Source organism: Chiloscyllium punctatum, chromosome 12 (genome assembly GCF_047496795.1).
Source record: "Chiloscyllium punctatum isolate Juve2018m chromosome 12, sChiPun1.3, whole genome shotgun sequence".
NCBI classification, from domain to species: domain Eukaryota; kingdom Metazoa; phylum Chordata; class Chondrichthyes; order Orectolobiformes; family Hemiscylliidae; genus Chiloscyllium; species Chiloscyllium punctatum.
This window is the reverse complement of record NC_092750.1, coordinates 559,075-574,639: the sequence shown is the minus strand read 5'-3', so window position 1 is coordinate 574,639 and position 15,565 is coordinate 559,075. Positions and strand designations below refer to the sequence as shown.

At 50.7% G+C, this 15,565-nt stretch overlaps 1 protein-coding gene across 2 annotated transcripts in view; it reads right to left on the bottom strand.

Moving 5' to 3' along the window:
• Positions 1–6,316: 6,316 nt before the first annotated feature.
• The window catches only part of LOC140483534 (protein kinase C delta type-like), a 97,038-nt gene continuing 87,789 nt past the window's right edge, over positions 6,317–15,565 (bottom strand). For both annotated transcript variants that reach the window (XM_072581704.1, XM_072581705.1), the window contains exons 15-18: positions 13,505–13,643; positions 13,023–13,211; positions 11,364–11,492; positions 6,317–6,857 (exon numbers count right to left, since the gene is read on the bottom strand). In XM_072581704.1, coding sequence (XP_072437805.1) covers positions 6,702–6,857; positions 11,364–11,492; positions 13,023–13,211; positions 13,505–13,643 — 613 coding nt within the window. In that variant the 3' untranslated portion in view covers positions 6,317–6,701. The remainder of the gene's footprint in view (positions 6,858–11,363; positions 11,493–13,022; positions 13,212–13,504; positions 13,644–15,565) is intronic.

Genomic DNA, 15,565 nt, shown 5'->3' with positions numbered 1-15,565 from the left:
CACACTTTGCTCTGCCGCTTATCTTAGTGTCATCTGCAAACTTTGACACTACACATTGTCCCCAACTCCAAATTTTTGTCAAATTCCTTTTGGAAAGCTAGGTACACCACATCCACTGGGTCCCTGTCTTCCACCATACTTAATGTCTTCATAGAATTCCAGTAGATCAGTTAAGCACAACCTGCACTTCAGACAGAGACACGAGGGGTCACGTAAAAGCAAAAGAGAGAAACGAGGGGGCGCCACCTGCTCAAGAAAAGAGGACAGATGTGCGAGAATGAGAAAAGAGGGGGTGCACACGCCCACTTTTCTCAATCTTGCGCACACATGAATGATAGAATAGGGGGTGGGGGTGAGTGAGGACAGTGAGAGAGCGCGAGCGAGCACAAGAGCGCATGCACGAGAGCGAGAGAGAGAGCATCTTGTGCAGTGGGGTCACCTGTAGTGAGACATGAACCCAGGGTCCCGATTGAGACCATTCCCATGGGGTCCAAACTTTGCTGTCAACTTCTGCTCAGCCACTAAGTGTTGTTGCTTGGCCTGAAGTCTGCCTTGAAGGATGGTCACCTGAAGGTCTAAGGCCGATCATCTTGGACTGCTGGTGTTCCAACTGTACTGTGCTGTGATGTTCTATGCAGCCATAACATTGTCATCTTCGTTCTGATTTATTACCCTAATGCACTTTGTATGGTATGATCTGCCTGTACTGCATGCAAAACTTTTCACTGTACCCAGGTACATGCGCCAATAATAAATAAAATCAAATTTTAAAAAAGCCTGTATTCTGTCCAGGGATGTGCAGGTTATATGGTTTAGCCACAGGAAATGCAAGATTACAGGGATAGTATGGGGTGGTTGGGTGGACTAGGTTTTGGAGCGTCAGTGTGGATCAAATGAGCTAAATGGCTTGCTTCCACACTGGAGGAATTCTAGGATTTGATGCTGGTAATATTCAGATCGCCTGAATATTAAGAGTCGAAGAGCCGCGAGGTTTTGCTACAGCTCTACAAGGCCCTGGTGAGACCCTACTTGGAATATTGTGTCCAGTTCTAGTCACTCTACTATAGGAATGATAGAGGCTTTTGCAGAGGATGCAAAGAAGGTTTACCAGGATGCTGCCTGGACTGGAAGGCTTGCCTTATGAAGAAAGGTTAAATAAGCTTGGATTTTTCTCTCTGGAGAGAAGGAGGAAGAGAGGAGACCTGATCGAGATATACACAAGATAATGAGTGGAATAGATCGAGTCAATTGCCAGAGACTTTTCTCCAGGGCAGGATTGACTGATACGAGGAGTCATAGTTTGAAGATATTAGGATGAAGGTATAAAAGAGACGTCAGACGTCTTTATACAGAGACTTGTGAATACATGGAATCCGTTGCCAGCTGTGGTGGTGGAAGCTGAGTCATTGGGGACATTTAAATGACTGTTAGACACGCACATGGATAGCAGTGAGTTGAGGGATGTGTAGATTATTAAGTTACTATATATCACATTAGGATTAACCTCTGCACAACATTGTGGGCCAAAGGGCTTGTTCTGTGCTATGTTTTATGGAAGATTGTGGAATTTAATTCAATAGCAAAAAAAAGTATGGTGGCTCAGTGGGTAGCAATGCTGCCTCAATGCTAGGGACCTGGGATCAATTCCAGCCTCAGGCAATTGGAGTGGACACATTCTCCCCATCTCTACAAGAGTTCCCCCCAATTGCTTTGGTTTCTTCCCACAGTCCACGGTCCAAAGATGTGCAGGTTAGGTGGATTGGCCATGGGAAATTGCTCATGTCCAGGGATGTGCAAGCTAAATGGGTTAATACATGGTAGGTGCAGGATTACAGGGCTAGGTCTGGGAGGGGCAGACTCAATGGGCCAAATGGCCTCTTTCTGCATTGTAGGAATTCTATGATGTTACTGTGAATAAAAACCTAGAATCAACATTTGATCGACCGAAAGTGTGACCAATTGTTGGGAAAATCCATTTGGGTCATTAATGCTCTTTAGGGAACGAAATCTGCCATCCTTACGTGGTCTGACCAATATGTAACTCCAGAGCGACAGCAATGTTTCTGATCTTTAACTGCACTCTGGGGCAACTAGGAATGGCCAATAAATACTGGTGTAGTCAGCAACACCCTCAGCCTGTGAATGAATAAGAAAATAATTTATTTCCCCCTGTGGTCCAAGGGGGACGGATCCCAGTGTGCTCAATCTCCATAATCAAAACTCTCCAGCTTAGGCAAATATCCTTTTCAGTGCAACCACATCCCTCCAGCATAATGGGTTCCAAAACTGTGCACCATACCCAATAACTATGGCCTTACCAACATTTTAGACAGTTCCTGCATCACCTTCCCACTTGGAAACCTTCATCCCCATGAATTAGTCCAGTCTCTCAGCCCATCCTGTCCCCAGATATAGCTCCCAATTTAGACACAAGGTGCACGTTTTGCAGGGGAGTATTTTAAATCTTTGAGGATGATCATTATGAAGAACAGACAGAGAACAGACTTCTTGCTAAGTTTAAAATCAGAAGAGAAGATAAATATTTATTCACATAATCCCCAGAAATGTAAATGCAATGAAAACAAACATTCACCACCTCCCTCCCCCCCACCCCGACACTTTCAGACACGCACAAGGATTAATTCTGGAAAGGAAGCATGCACTTAGATTATTGACCAAATATCAAGATCAGAATTTTAAAGTACTTTAAGATAACAACACCATGGCTTAATGGGTTCTGGCTCACGGTTATTTGGAGATAAATTGTGGTTGGAAAGATAGTGGGTTATTCTCTGAAATTTTGTCTCCACAAAGCTGAGCTGAAATTTTCAGATGACAATTAATTCACTCCCTGGCTGGGAAGTTAGGTATTTGGCAGGCTTCTTTCCTCCATGCTGTTGGGATCTAGACTGAATGGTCCCTCATTGGTCCCTGGAATTATAAACTCTTATCTGAAGTTAGCTACTTGTATTGTCCAAACAATTGAACAAAATGAGAAGCCATTGCTACATGTTGGAATTAATTGTGGCCATTTACAACTTGCCTTTAAAGTTTGCAGACACTGAGTTTGGGCGAGCATTTGTTTTGAGTTTATGTACGGGCCCAGACAGTACAAAGTGTAAATCACAAGTGATTTTGTATCTAGAATGCCTTTCAAGGCAAGAGGGATGACTCCACCCATATACAGGTATATTTACATTTTCTTTGACTTCCAGAGACAGCAATTGGTTCTTGCATTCAGAATCAAGGTCACCAGACCTTTGGTGGTTATCTTTGTAACAGCACATTATAAATTAAACAAAGTTAATGGCTGATATTAATTTCATACCTTAAAAAGGTACGAATAAGACACCTTCACTGAACAAGACATTTTCATGCTCCTTTAAGTTTAAAGGCAGACTTAGAAACAAAAAATATTTACAGCAGCCAAAAAAAGCCATTTATCCCATTAAGTCTGTGCAGGCAGAGAATGACCAACCCAACCTAATCCCAGTGGGTACAGCACTTTAAATGCATTTCCAGAGATTTTTTTAAAAAAAGAACACAATGAAGTCTTCTGCCTCAAATCACCCATCTATATTCCAGATCCAACATTCTGGCTGAAAGGACTCTTCTCAACTCCTCCACTAATCCTTCCACCAATTAATTGAAATTTCTGCTTTCCAAGTATCTCAGACATAAAGACCATCTTTTCCCATGTCTAACACTATCCAATCCCATAGCTCCTACTCCAATCCCTAGATTGCCTGTACCCCACAAGCTGGCACTCCACTCATTCAGACTTATCACCTCCAATTAGAATTCCATTGCTGCATGATTGGTGTCTGTGTCCTACTCAGGGTGTGGAATCCCAGATTGCAGTTGTTTAAGGTGGCAGCGCACCACCACCTTCAAGTGCAGCTAGAGATGGGCAACAAATGCTAGCCAGCCAGCAAATCCCAAATCCACAAAATAAAAACATTGAGAAACAGCTAGAGGCACTGGATACTGAAAAGGCTACAGATTCTGATGACATTTCAATAACTGTACTGAAGCCCTGTGTTCCAGAATGTGTGCACCCCAAACCAAATACAGTTACAACACTGGCATCTCCCTGACAGTGCACTAAATTGAATGTCAGAATGACTGTTCTTGATATCAAGGAGCCAGAGTAAAACAGGTATCAATGGGAATGAGAGAGAAAAGTCTCCGCTAGTTGGACTCCCATCTAGCATGAAGGACCTGCTCTTGTAGCTGGCTGTATTTATGAGACTAGTCCCGTTGGGAGTTTCTAATAATCCCTAGGAAGTTGATTAGATTCCCTACAGAATGGAAACAGGCCCCTCTCCGCAACAAGCCCACACCAACCATCTGAAGAGTAACCCACCCAGACCCATTCCCCTACCCTATATTTATCCCTGACTATGGGCCCTAACACTATGGGCAATTTACCGGGGCCAATTCACCTGACCAGCACATTTCGATTGTGGGAAGAAACTGGAGCACGCAGAGGAAACCCATAGAGACACGGGGAGAATGTGCAAACTCCACCCAGACAGGCAGGAACCAAACCCAGGTCCCTGGCACAGAGGAAGCAGTGCTAGCTACTGAACCCTGCACCCTCGCCCCCCCCCCCCCAAAAAGAGTGGTTGAGAGTGTGACCGATTTAGTGATGATGCTGGTGATGCCAATGAATGGCAAGGGACAGTGGTTAGATTCTCTCCTGTAGGAAGTGGTCACTGCCTACCTTGTGGGGCAAATGTTACCTGGCACTTGTCAGCCCCACCCTCATACTGAAGGAGTTGCGAATGGTGCTAAAACATTGCACAATCAGCAGCAAATGTCCCAACTTCTGACCTATGGAGGAAAGGTCAGTTGAACTGATGATGATCTTTTGTTTTGCTCGGGATCCCTTAAGTCATACACGATCAAAGGGTCAAGGGCTGTCACTCTCACCTCTGGAAATCAGCTCTTTTGTTTATGTTTGAACCAAGGCTATAATGTGGTCAGAAGCTGAATGGCCCTGGCAGTACCCAAATTGGGTGTCATTGAGAATCCAACCTCCTGCTGTTCTGTCTCAATACTCTTCAATATCCTTCCTGAGTCAATCCACTCTTCACATAACCAGCATTTGTCTGATGAGGAGCTCTTCAGAATCACCTTTTGGAGGCTCGGTTTAGAATGATCTGAGATTTACTCATGTCACTAACACCTTTCTGTTCAATTCTTGCTGATTTTGTTGGAATGTCCTAAGGAGTGAACACTGCTTTATGAAAGTAAACTAATCATGACCAACCAACCATCTGACTGGTTGGCTGACTGATTCCAGACAAAGGGCTGATTACATCCTACTCCATCCTTCTGAATTCCCAGGACATGTTACACAGTTGGCACTAAGCCTTCTGCATCAGTCTAGAACCAAACATTGCCCTTCATTTGACCAGTGGGAAAAAGCACATCTCAGATTTTTGCCACCATAAAAGACCCAGATAATTCCCAGGCTTGGGCTGATTAGGAATGCCATTGACTATACAAAGGTGCCAGGCAATTACCATCTTCAATAAACCACCACATTGTCTTTTTTGAACTTGACGTGCACAAAACTGCTTCCTTAGTTTTCATTGTTTAATCAAGTGACTGCACTTCAAATCGACAGATCGGTGGGGGGTTTATAAACAGTGACTACAAGGACAGGTCAGAGGTTAGGAATCCTGTAACTCACCTCCTATCACCCCATAGCCTCTCTGAAATCTACAAGGTGCAAGTTAAGAATGAGATGGAATACTCCCCACGAGCCTGGAACAATGCAGTTCCACCAAGAGTCAAGGAACTTGACACCATCCAGAACAAAGCAGCCACTCAATTGGTACAACATCCACTCCCTCCCAGCACTGATGCTCAGTAGCAGCAGTATGTACTATCTACAAGATACACTGCAGGAATTCACCAAAGATCCTCAGACAACACCTTCCAAACAAAAGCCACTTCTATCTTACCCAGAAGGACAATGGCAGCAGATACATGGGACCACCATCCTTCTAAAGTCCCCGCTAAGCCCTCACCGTCCTGACTTGGAAATATATCAGTGTTACTTCAATGTCGCTAGGTCAAAATCCTGAAATCTCTTGCCTAATGGCATTGTGGGTCTACCTACAGCACAGGGATTGCAGAGGTTCAAGAAGGTAGCTCCACCCCACCTTCTCAGGGAGGGGAGCTAGAGATGGGCAATAAATGCTGGCCCAGCCAGCGACATCCACATCCCATGAATGATTTTGAAAACTGTCCTAAACACTTTCACCAGGTCTGTCTCACAGTAAATAGAAACACTGTTCAGAGCTGATGAAAAGAAACTATAATTTGAAGGTGACATTTACAGTAATGTACACTTTAATCAGAGATAATAATATGATGATGAGTTTAAAAACATTGATGACCATTCTTTGCTTCACTATTCTCAGAAAAGCTTTACAATAAACTCAACTGCATGTCACCTGGCAACCAGAGACCATGCCCAGACACCACCCCCACCCCACTGGCCAAATGTGGAGCCAGTGATGGCCACTCTAACACCCAAAGAATGGGCAACCTCAATCACTCATAGCCACAAGACGAACAGGTGGATTAGATAAAAACCAAAACAAACAGTCCCAACTCCCATCCCTGGTGTCCAATCAAATCAGATGAAATGCAGGAGAGTGATTGGAGGGCTCGTCGTTTCTCAATTATTTGATCAGATGCTCCATGTTGGGGTTAATGAAGGAAAATCCATGGAACGCAGACTGATCCATGGAGTCAATCAAATTCTTGTCACCCTGAGACAAGCGTGGCTTCTCACTCAGAAACTCTCGGTCAAAGTTGCTGTAGTCACCAGGAGATTTCTGAAAATACACAAAAAAAAAATGTGAGGGGGGGGCACGGCGCGAGGGGAGAGAGAGAGAGAGAGAGAGAGAGAGAGAGAGAGAGAGAGAGAGAGAGAGAGAGAGAGAGAGAGAGAGAGAGAGAAGGGGGCAACGGGGGGGGAGGGAAGAAGAGAGAGGGGGGTGGGAAAAGAAAATGGTGGGGGGGGCGGGGAGAGAACGGTGGGGGGGGGAAATCGTAGGGAGAAAGGGTGGCGGAGGGGAGGGGAGAGTAGAGGAGAGGGTGAGGTGGGAGGGGAGAGAAGGGTGAGATGGGAGAGATGGGAGAGGACAAGGGTGGTGTGGGGGTGAGGCGAGAGGAGGAGAGGACAGCAGGGGCGTGAGGAGAGGACGATGAGGGGAGGGGTGGTGGTTTGGGGGGGGGCGGGGGGGAGGGGGAATATAGGAGAGAGAGGGGAGACGGGGGCGGGGAGGCGGGGAGACGGGGGCGGGGAGGCGGGGGCGCGGGGGAGGCGGGGGCGGGGAGGCGGGGGAGACGGGGGCGGGGAGGCGGGGAGACGGGGGCGGGGAGGCGGGGAGACGGGGGCGGGGAGGCGGGGAGACGGGGGCGGGGAGGCGGGGAGACGGGGGCGGGGAGGCGGGGAGACGGGGGCGGGGAGGCGGGGAGACGGGGGCGGGGAGGCGGGGAGACGGGGGCGGGGAGGCGGGGAGACGGGGGCGGGGAGGCGGGGAGGCGGGGAGGCGGGGGCGGGGAGGCGGGGAGGCGGGGAGGCGGAGGCGGGGAGGCGGGGAGGCGGGGGCGGGGAGGCGGGGAGGCGGGGGCGGGGAGGCGGGGAGGCGGGGGCGGGGAGGCGGGGAGGCGGGGAGGCGGGGAGGCGGGGAGGCGGGGAGGCGGGGAGACGGGGGCGGGGAGGCGGGGAGACGGGGGCGGGGAGGCGGGGAGACGGGGGCGGGGAGGCGGGGAGACGGGGGCGGGGAGGCGGGGAGACGGGGGCGGGGAGGCGGGGAGACGGGGGCGGGGAGGCGGGGAGACGGGGGCGGGGAGGCGGGGAGACGGGGGCGGGGAGGCGGGGAGACGGGGGCGGGGAGGCGGGGAGACGGGGGCGGGGAGGCGGGGAGACGGGGGCGGGGAGGCGGGGAGACGGGGGCGGGGAGGCGGGGAGACGGGGGCGGGGAGGCGGGGAGACGGGGGCGGGGAGGCGGGGAGACGGGGGCGGGGAGGCGGGGAGACGGGGGCGGGGAGGCGGGGAGACGGGGGCGGGGAGGCGGGGAGACGGGGGCGGGGAGGCGGGGAGACGGGGGCGGGGAGGCGGGGAGGCGGGGGCGGGGAGGCGGGGAGGCGGGGGCGGGGAGGCGGGGAGGCGGGGGCGGGGAGGCGGGGAGGCGGGGAGGCGGGGGCGGGGAGGCGGGGAGGCGGGGGCGGGGAGGCGGGGAGGCGGGGGCGGGGAGGCGGGGGCGGGGAGGCGGGGAGGCGGGGGCGGGGAGGCGGGGAGGCGGGGAGGCGGGGGCGGGGAGGCGGGGAGGCGGGGGCGGGGAGGCGGGGGCGGGGAGACGGGGAGGCGGGGGCGGGGAGACGGGGAGGCGGGGGCGGGGAGACGGGGAGGCGGGGGCGGGGAGGCGGGGAGGCGGGGGCGGGGAGGCGGGGAGGCGGGGGCGGGGAGGCGGGGAGACGGGGAGGCGGGGAGATGGGGGCGGGGAGGCGGGGAGACCGGGGCGGGGAGGCGGGGAGACGGGGGCGGGGAGGCGGGGAGACGGGGGCGGGGAGGCGGGGAGACGGGGAGGCGGGGGCGGGGAGGCGGGGAGGCGGGGAGATGGGGGCGGGGAGGCGGGGAGACGGGGGCGGGGGTGGCGGGGAGACGGGGGCGGGGAGGCGGGGAGACCGGGGCGGGGAGGCGGGGAGACGGGGGCGGGGAGGCGGGGAGGCGGGGAGGCGGGGGGGGCGGGGGGGGCGGGGGGGGGCGGGGGGGCGGGGGGGCGGGGAGATGGGGCCGGGGAGGCGGGGGGGCGGGGAGATGGGGCCGGGGAGGGGGAGGCGGGGATGGGGAGGCGGGGAGATGGGGGCGGGGAGGCGGGGAGGCGGGGGCGGGGAGGCGGGGGCGGGGAGGCGGGGAGGCGGGGGCGGGGAGGCGGGGAGGCGGGGGCGGGGAGGCGGGGGCGGGGAGGCGGGGAGGCGGGGGCGGGGAGGCGGGGAGGCGGGGGGGCGGGGAGGCGGGGAGGCGGGGAGGCGGGGAGGCGGGGAGGCGGGGGGGCGGGGGGGGCGGGGGGGCGGGGGGGCGGGGGGGCGGGGGGGGCGGGGGGGCGGGGGGGGCGGGGGGGCGGGGGGGCGGGGAGATGGGGCCGGGGAGGCGGGGAGGCGGGGGGGCCGGGGGGCGGGGGGGGGCGGGGGGGGCGGGGGGGCGGGGAGGCGGGGGGGCGGGGGGGCGGGGAGGCGGGGAGATGGGGCCGGGGAGGGGGAGGCGGGGATGGGGAGGCGGGGAGATGGGGGCGGGGAGGCGGGGAGATGGGGCCGGGGAGGGGGAGGCGGGGATGGGGAGGCGGGGAGATGGGGGCGGGGAGGGGGAGGCGGGGATGGGGAGGCGGGGAGATGGGGGCGGGGAGGCGGGGAGGCGGGGAGATGGGGCCGGGGAGGCGGGGAGATGGGGCCGGGGAGGTAGGGTGGTAGGGAGGGAGGGAGATGGAGCCAAATAAAAAAAAAAGGAGGGGGTAGCATGCCATAAGATGTAGAAGCAGAGTTAGGCCAAATCAACCCACTGCGTCTGCTCTGAAACTCAAATCGTGGCAGGTCTTTTCCTTAACTCCATTCTGCTGCCTCCTCCCCATAACCTCTGATCCCCCTACAATCACAAACCTGAATGATTTGCCACAGAGGGCTGTGGAGGTCAATGAGTTCCACAGATTCCCTACCCTCTGGCTGAAGAAATTCCTCCTCATCACAGTTCTTAAAGGGTCAACCCTTCATTCTGAGGATGTGCCCTAGGTCCTCGTCTCTCTAAAGTGAAAACATCATCTCCACATTCAAGCTATCCAGAAGTCTCAAAATTCTGTACATTTCATCCAGATTCCCCCCACCCATCCTTCTAAACTAGAAGTACAAACCTAGAGCCCTTATCTGCTCCCCATATTTTGAGCCCTTCATCCCCCAGGATCATTCTTGTTAAACTTCTCTGGACCCTCTTTAATACCAGCACATCCTTCCTTGGATACAGACCCCAAAACTGCTCACAACATTCTAAATGTGGTCTGACCAGAGCATTATACAGCTTCAGAACATCCCTGCTCTTGTGTTCCAGCCCTCTTGAAATGAATGCTTATGTTGCGTTTGTCTTCAAACTGTCAATTGAATCTGCATGTTAACCTTGAGAGAATACTAAACTAGGAATCTTACGTCCCATTGTGCTTCAGAATTCTGAAGTTTTTCCCCCTTTAGAAATTAGCCTTACACCTCTTCTTCCTATCAAAATGAATAACTTGAATTCCATCTGCCGTTTCTTTGCCCATTCCCCTAGCCTGTTCAAGTCCTTCTGCAGACTCCCCTCTTCCTCAACACTACCTGTCCATCCACCTTTGTGTCATCTGCAAACTTAGCAACAATGCCCTGAATTCCTTCATCCAGATTATTAACGTATAGCATGAATAGTTGTAGTCCCAACATTGACCCCTTCAGAACTCCACTAGTCACTGCCATCCTGAAAAAGACCCTTTTATGCCCACCTGCTAAGTTCTGCCAGTCATCAGCCAATCCTCTCTCCATGCCAGTTATCATCTTGTCCCTCACACCAAAGGCTTTTACCTTCTGTAGCAGTGTCCTGTGCAGCACCTTGTCAAAGGCCTTCTGGAAATCCAAATATGTCATGTCCACTCTTTTTGTCAAACTTATTTGTTACCTCCTCAATGAATCAACCCTGGCCAGTTCTTCCCTCAGGTCTTTGTCAATTCCTCAATTGTAATACCGTTACATATGATTTAATCATCTTCCTCTCGAACTGCAAGATGAATTCTATCATATAATGGTCACTGCCTTCTAGAGGTTCCTTCACGTCCCTAATCAAGTCTGCCTCGTTACACATCAAATCTAGAATGGTTTGTTCCGTGGTGGAACCTACCACATGTTGCTCTAAACAAAAACAAAATTCAGACATTCCATGAATTCCTTTCCTTAGGATTTGTTGCCAGCCGGATTTTCCCAGTCCACTTGCATATTGAAGTTCCCGTGATAATTGTAATAGTGCCTTTCTTACATGCCTATTCTATCTCCTGATTTATTTGCTTTGCCACATCCTGGTTACTGCTAGGAGGCCTGTACATAACATTCATCATTGTCTTTTTTCCCTTTGTGGCTCCTCAACTCTACGCACAGAGATTTAACAAGAGAGTGAGAGGGAGAAACAGAGGTGGGGTGGGGTGGTGGTGGTGGATGGGGTGGGGTGGAGGGGAAGCTGGAGAAGGAGGAGGGAGGTCATGAGCGAAAGACAGGCACAGTGATGAATTGTTTGGCTTCAACAGGGTGAGGCAGGAGGGGAATCTCACCACTTTGGGTTTGAATGGAGGATCAATTGCCCTTTTCTCTAATGCTGTCCAGTTCACGGTTTTGAAAAAGTTATGTAGTTTGATGTTTCCTGCAATGCCAAGTCTCTTTGTTGGATCTCTTTCAAAGAGCTGAAATAAGAATCAAAGTGTAGGTGATATCTGTAGCAACAAACTGTAATAATCTACTTCCAGACCTTTAGCATAAAAAACATAATACAAAGTCCCAAGGACCTTGAATGGTTCAGTGGTAGTGTCTCTATCTCTGGGCCAGGAGGTGCTGGTTCACATACCTATAAAGCCTCACACAGATGTGCAAGACACCATAACCTGAACTGAATTAAAAATAAGTTTTGGTTGGGAATCCCAGGCAGCTCAAGACATGGAGCTGCTGGAGAGGCTGCAATTAAAAACAGAGATTTTGGAGGGCTGGAAAGCTGGAGATAGGGGGAGATATGGAGCAGGGTTTTTTTTATAAAAAAAGCCAACATATTTAAAACCATTGGTGTTGAGCCATACAGACAACGGCAAAAGTGAAGACTGCAGATGTGGAGCTTGGAGTCAAGATTAGAGCGGTGTTGGAAAGGCACAGCAGGTCAGATAGCATCCAAACAGCAGGAAAATCGACGTTTCAGGCAGGAGCCCTTTCATTCCTGATGAAGGGCTCCTGCCTGAAACGTCTATATTCCTGCACCTCGGATGCTGCCTGACATGCTGTGCCTTTCCAGCAACACTCTAATCATGGCAAGACAACAGCCCATTCCCCAAGGATTGAACTGATTGCTGGGTTTACACCTGTCTAATTTCTCACTGATTTTAGATACCAAGTAATCTCAAGGAGGAGTTAAGCAAAGATTGCAATGAATACAGTCAGTTTTTCAATGCTTCAGATATAAGGTATCACAACATCACAAATGGAACATGACACACACACAGTCTCCAGACTGAATGATCCAGAATGGATCATAAGAACTAGGAGCAGGAGTAGGCCATCTGGTCCTTCGAGCCTGCTCTGCCATTCAATAAGATCATGGTTAATCTTCTCATGACCTCAGCTCCACTTACCTACCCTCTCACTGTAATCCTTAATTCCTTTATTGTTCAAAAAAGGATCAATCTTAGCTTTAAAAAATGTTACTGAAGTAGCGTCAACTACTTCTCTGGGCAAAGAACTCCATAGATTTACAATCCTCTGGTTGAAGTTCCTTCTCAATTCAGTCCTAAACCTGCTCCCTCTAATTTTGAGGCTATGGCCTCTTGTCCTAGTTTTACCTGCCAGTGAAAAGATCTTCTCTACTTCTATCTTATCTATTCCCTTCATAATTTTACATGTTTCTATAAAAAAAGGTCCTCCCTCATTCTTCTCAATTCCAATGAATATAATCCCAGTCTACTCATAAGTCAACCCCCTCAACTCTGGAATCAACCTAGTGAACCTCCTCTGCACTCCCTTTCGTGTCAATACATCCTCTCTCAAGTAAGGAGACCAAAACTCCACAGTACGCCATGTGTGGCCTCACCAGCACCTTGTACAGCTGCAACATTACCTCTCTGGTTTTCAACTCAATTGGACTTGATCAGAGCAGGATGACATCAATCCTTCAATTAACTGTTCTTCAGAGAAACGACTGAATGCTCCTGCCATAAAAGGCAGTTACGTACCTTTTCCAGGATGTCCTTGGATTCCCTTGTGATCCAACGAGGATAGTGAGGAGTGTCCACCCGGATTGACTCAAACAGCTCATCCTCATCATCACCATGGAACGGTGACTGACCAATCAGCATCTCATATAGAAGCACCCCAAACGACCACCAATCAACCGAGAAAGTATACTTCTGGCCCAGTAAGATCTAGCAGCAAAGGAAACATCAAAGAGAGGGATCAAAATTCTGAGAGATTGAAGCAGGGAGAAATTGGGATGTGGAGCTAGGGAGGAAGGCAGCCTGGGCCCATAGAGTCCAGCACAAGGTACATGAGGGAGCGAACACTAGAGCGAGTCAGAAAACACAAGACAGGACAATTGTCACAAGTAGCAGCAGGACAGATCCCAAGAGCAACAATGTTCCTCCTGCTCTCTCAGGGAATCCCCGGGAATGAAGCAGAGAGCTGCTGGACTGATTCCCAGCATGGTGAAAGCACTGACCTCTGGTGCAATATAATCTGGCGTTCCACAGAAAGTGGTAGCTCTGTTCTCTCCAAACACATTCTCCTTGCACATCCCAAAGTCAGCGATTTTGATATGTCCATCTTTGTCTAACATCACATTGTCCAGTTTGAGATCCCTACAACAAAAGACCAAGAGAGTTAAACTGGGAAGTTATTTTGTAGTTTTTAAATTATAACGATAATTTATGGAAAATGTGAGATTACTAACCTAGACACTAAGAATTGAAAAACAATACTTTGTGATTTTTGTGAAAATTTGTGAAGATTACCTAGACAAAATGTATTCAAGAACAACAGGTACCCAATAAGCCCAATCCATCGATTCTTACACAACAAACCTAAACAAGACACAACAAGCCCAGAGACACTACCATATATTAAAGACATCTTGGAGATGATGACGAGACTACTTTGGCTCCTTGGCATTATATAACCCACAAACCTACCAACACACTAAAACAGCTCTGGATGAAATTTAAAAAAGGACCTTGCACCAACAAGCAGCAGAATGAACGTCATACACAAAATACCCTGCAAGGACTGCAACAAACATTACATTGGACAGACTGGCAGGAAACTAGTCACCAGAATACATGAGCACCAAAAGACATGATCAACTATCACTGGTATCCATACACACAGATGAAGAGGGACACCAGTTTGACAGGGACAATACATCCTTCCTGGGACATGCTAAACAAAAACATGCACTGGAATTCCGAGAGGCCTGGCATTCAAACCAGAACTCCATTAACAAACATATTGATTTGGACTCCATTTACCAAACTCTCAGAAAAAGAACCAGAAGTGATATCACCCACCACAACAGACCAAGGCACACTAATAGCAAGCAGACAGAATACCAACGCTTTATTGATTATGTTACCAAGCATGGTGATGAAACATCTGAGAACAAATCTTCTAGCACAATGAGCAAACATACAACCTAAACACAATATTTTAAATAGCCATGAAAATTAAGTTTTGACGTTCTGACAGAATTAGATTGTAAAGATCACATTTCTTTAGTTTACCCTGTATTTGGAGTGTGGACCAAAGTTGGAAAAGGACTGCTTTAAATCAAGGAAACTGTGGAAGGTGTTGCTACACAAGGCACTGGAACCCACTGTGAATTGTATTCAAATTTCTTTTTTTATTCAAACAGTGTGGAAGGAAATATCTAGGACAGCCCAGCACTGTGGGTGTGTGCAGAGCAAGCTTCACCCAGAGAAAGATTGCTGACTGAGGTCAGAGTTGTCCAAACTAACACCAGCAGAAACAGGAAAACGTCAACCTATCAACAGAATAGAAGGAAATGATAAGGACTTGTTCCTCCAATCATGGACAGGTTCTCTCTCTTAAATGCAGCTGATAGGTTTACATCCAGGTGCAGGGAGGTTGGAGTAACAAGGTGCAGAGAATGGACGGGAGCAAAATTCTGGGAGGCCAATTTTTCTCCCACCCTGCCTCCTGTGAAAATGCTATCCCTTATCTGCAATTCCTCCACCTCTGCTCCCAGGCAGACCAACTCCACCACAGAACATTCCAGATGGCTGCTTCTTCAAAGACTGCAAATTTCCCCTCCCACATGGTCAACAATGTCCTCCAGCACATCTCCTCCACTTCCTGCATATCTGCCCTTGAACAACACCCCTCTCCAATTGCAATAAGAACAGAACCCTCCTGGTCCTCATCTTCTATCCCACCGACTTCAAGATACATCACATCATCCTCTACCATTTCTGTCACCTACAAACAGACCCCACCACCAGGGATGTATTTCCCTCCCCACCCCTATTTGCATTCCAGAGAGACCAATGCCTCCTTATTAGGTCCACGCCTCCCACCAAACCACCCTCCAACTTCAGCACCTTGCCCCACACGTCCCCCCATACCTCAGTCCAAGGCACCGCAAGGATCGTTCCACATCTGACAGATTTACCTGTACTTCAACACAGATCATCTACTGTGTCTGTTGCTCTCGATGTGGTCTCCTCTACATCAGGGAGGCAGGATGCCAACTTGCAGAACATTTCAG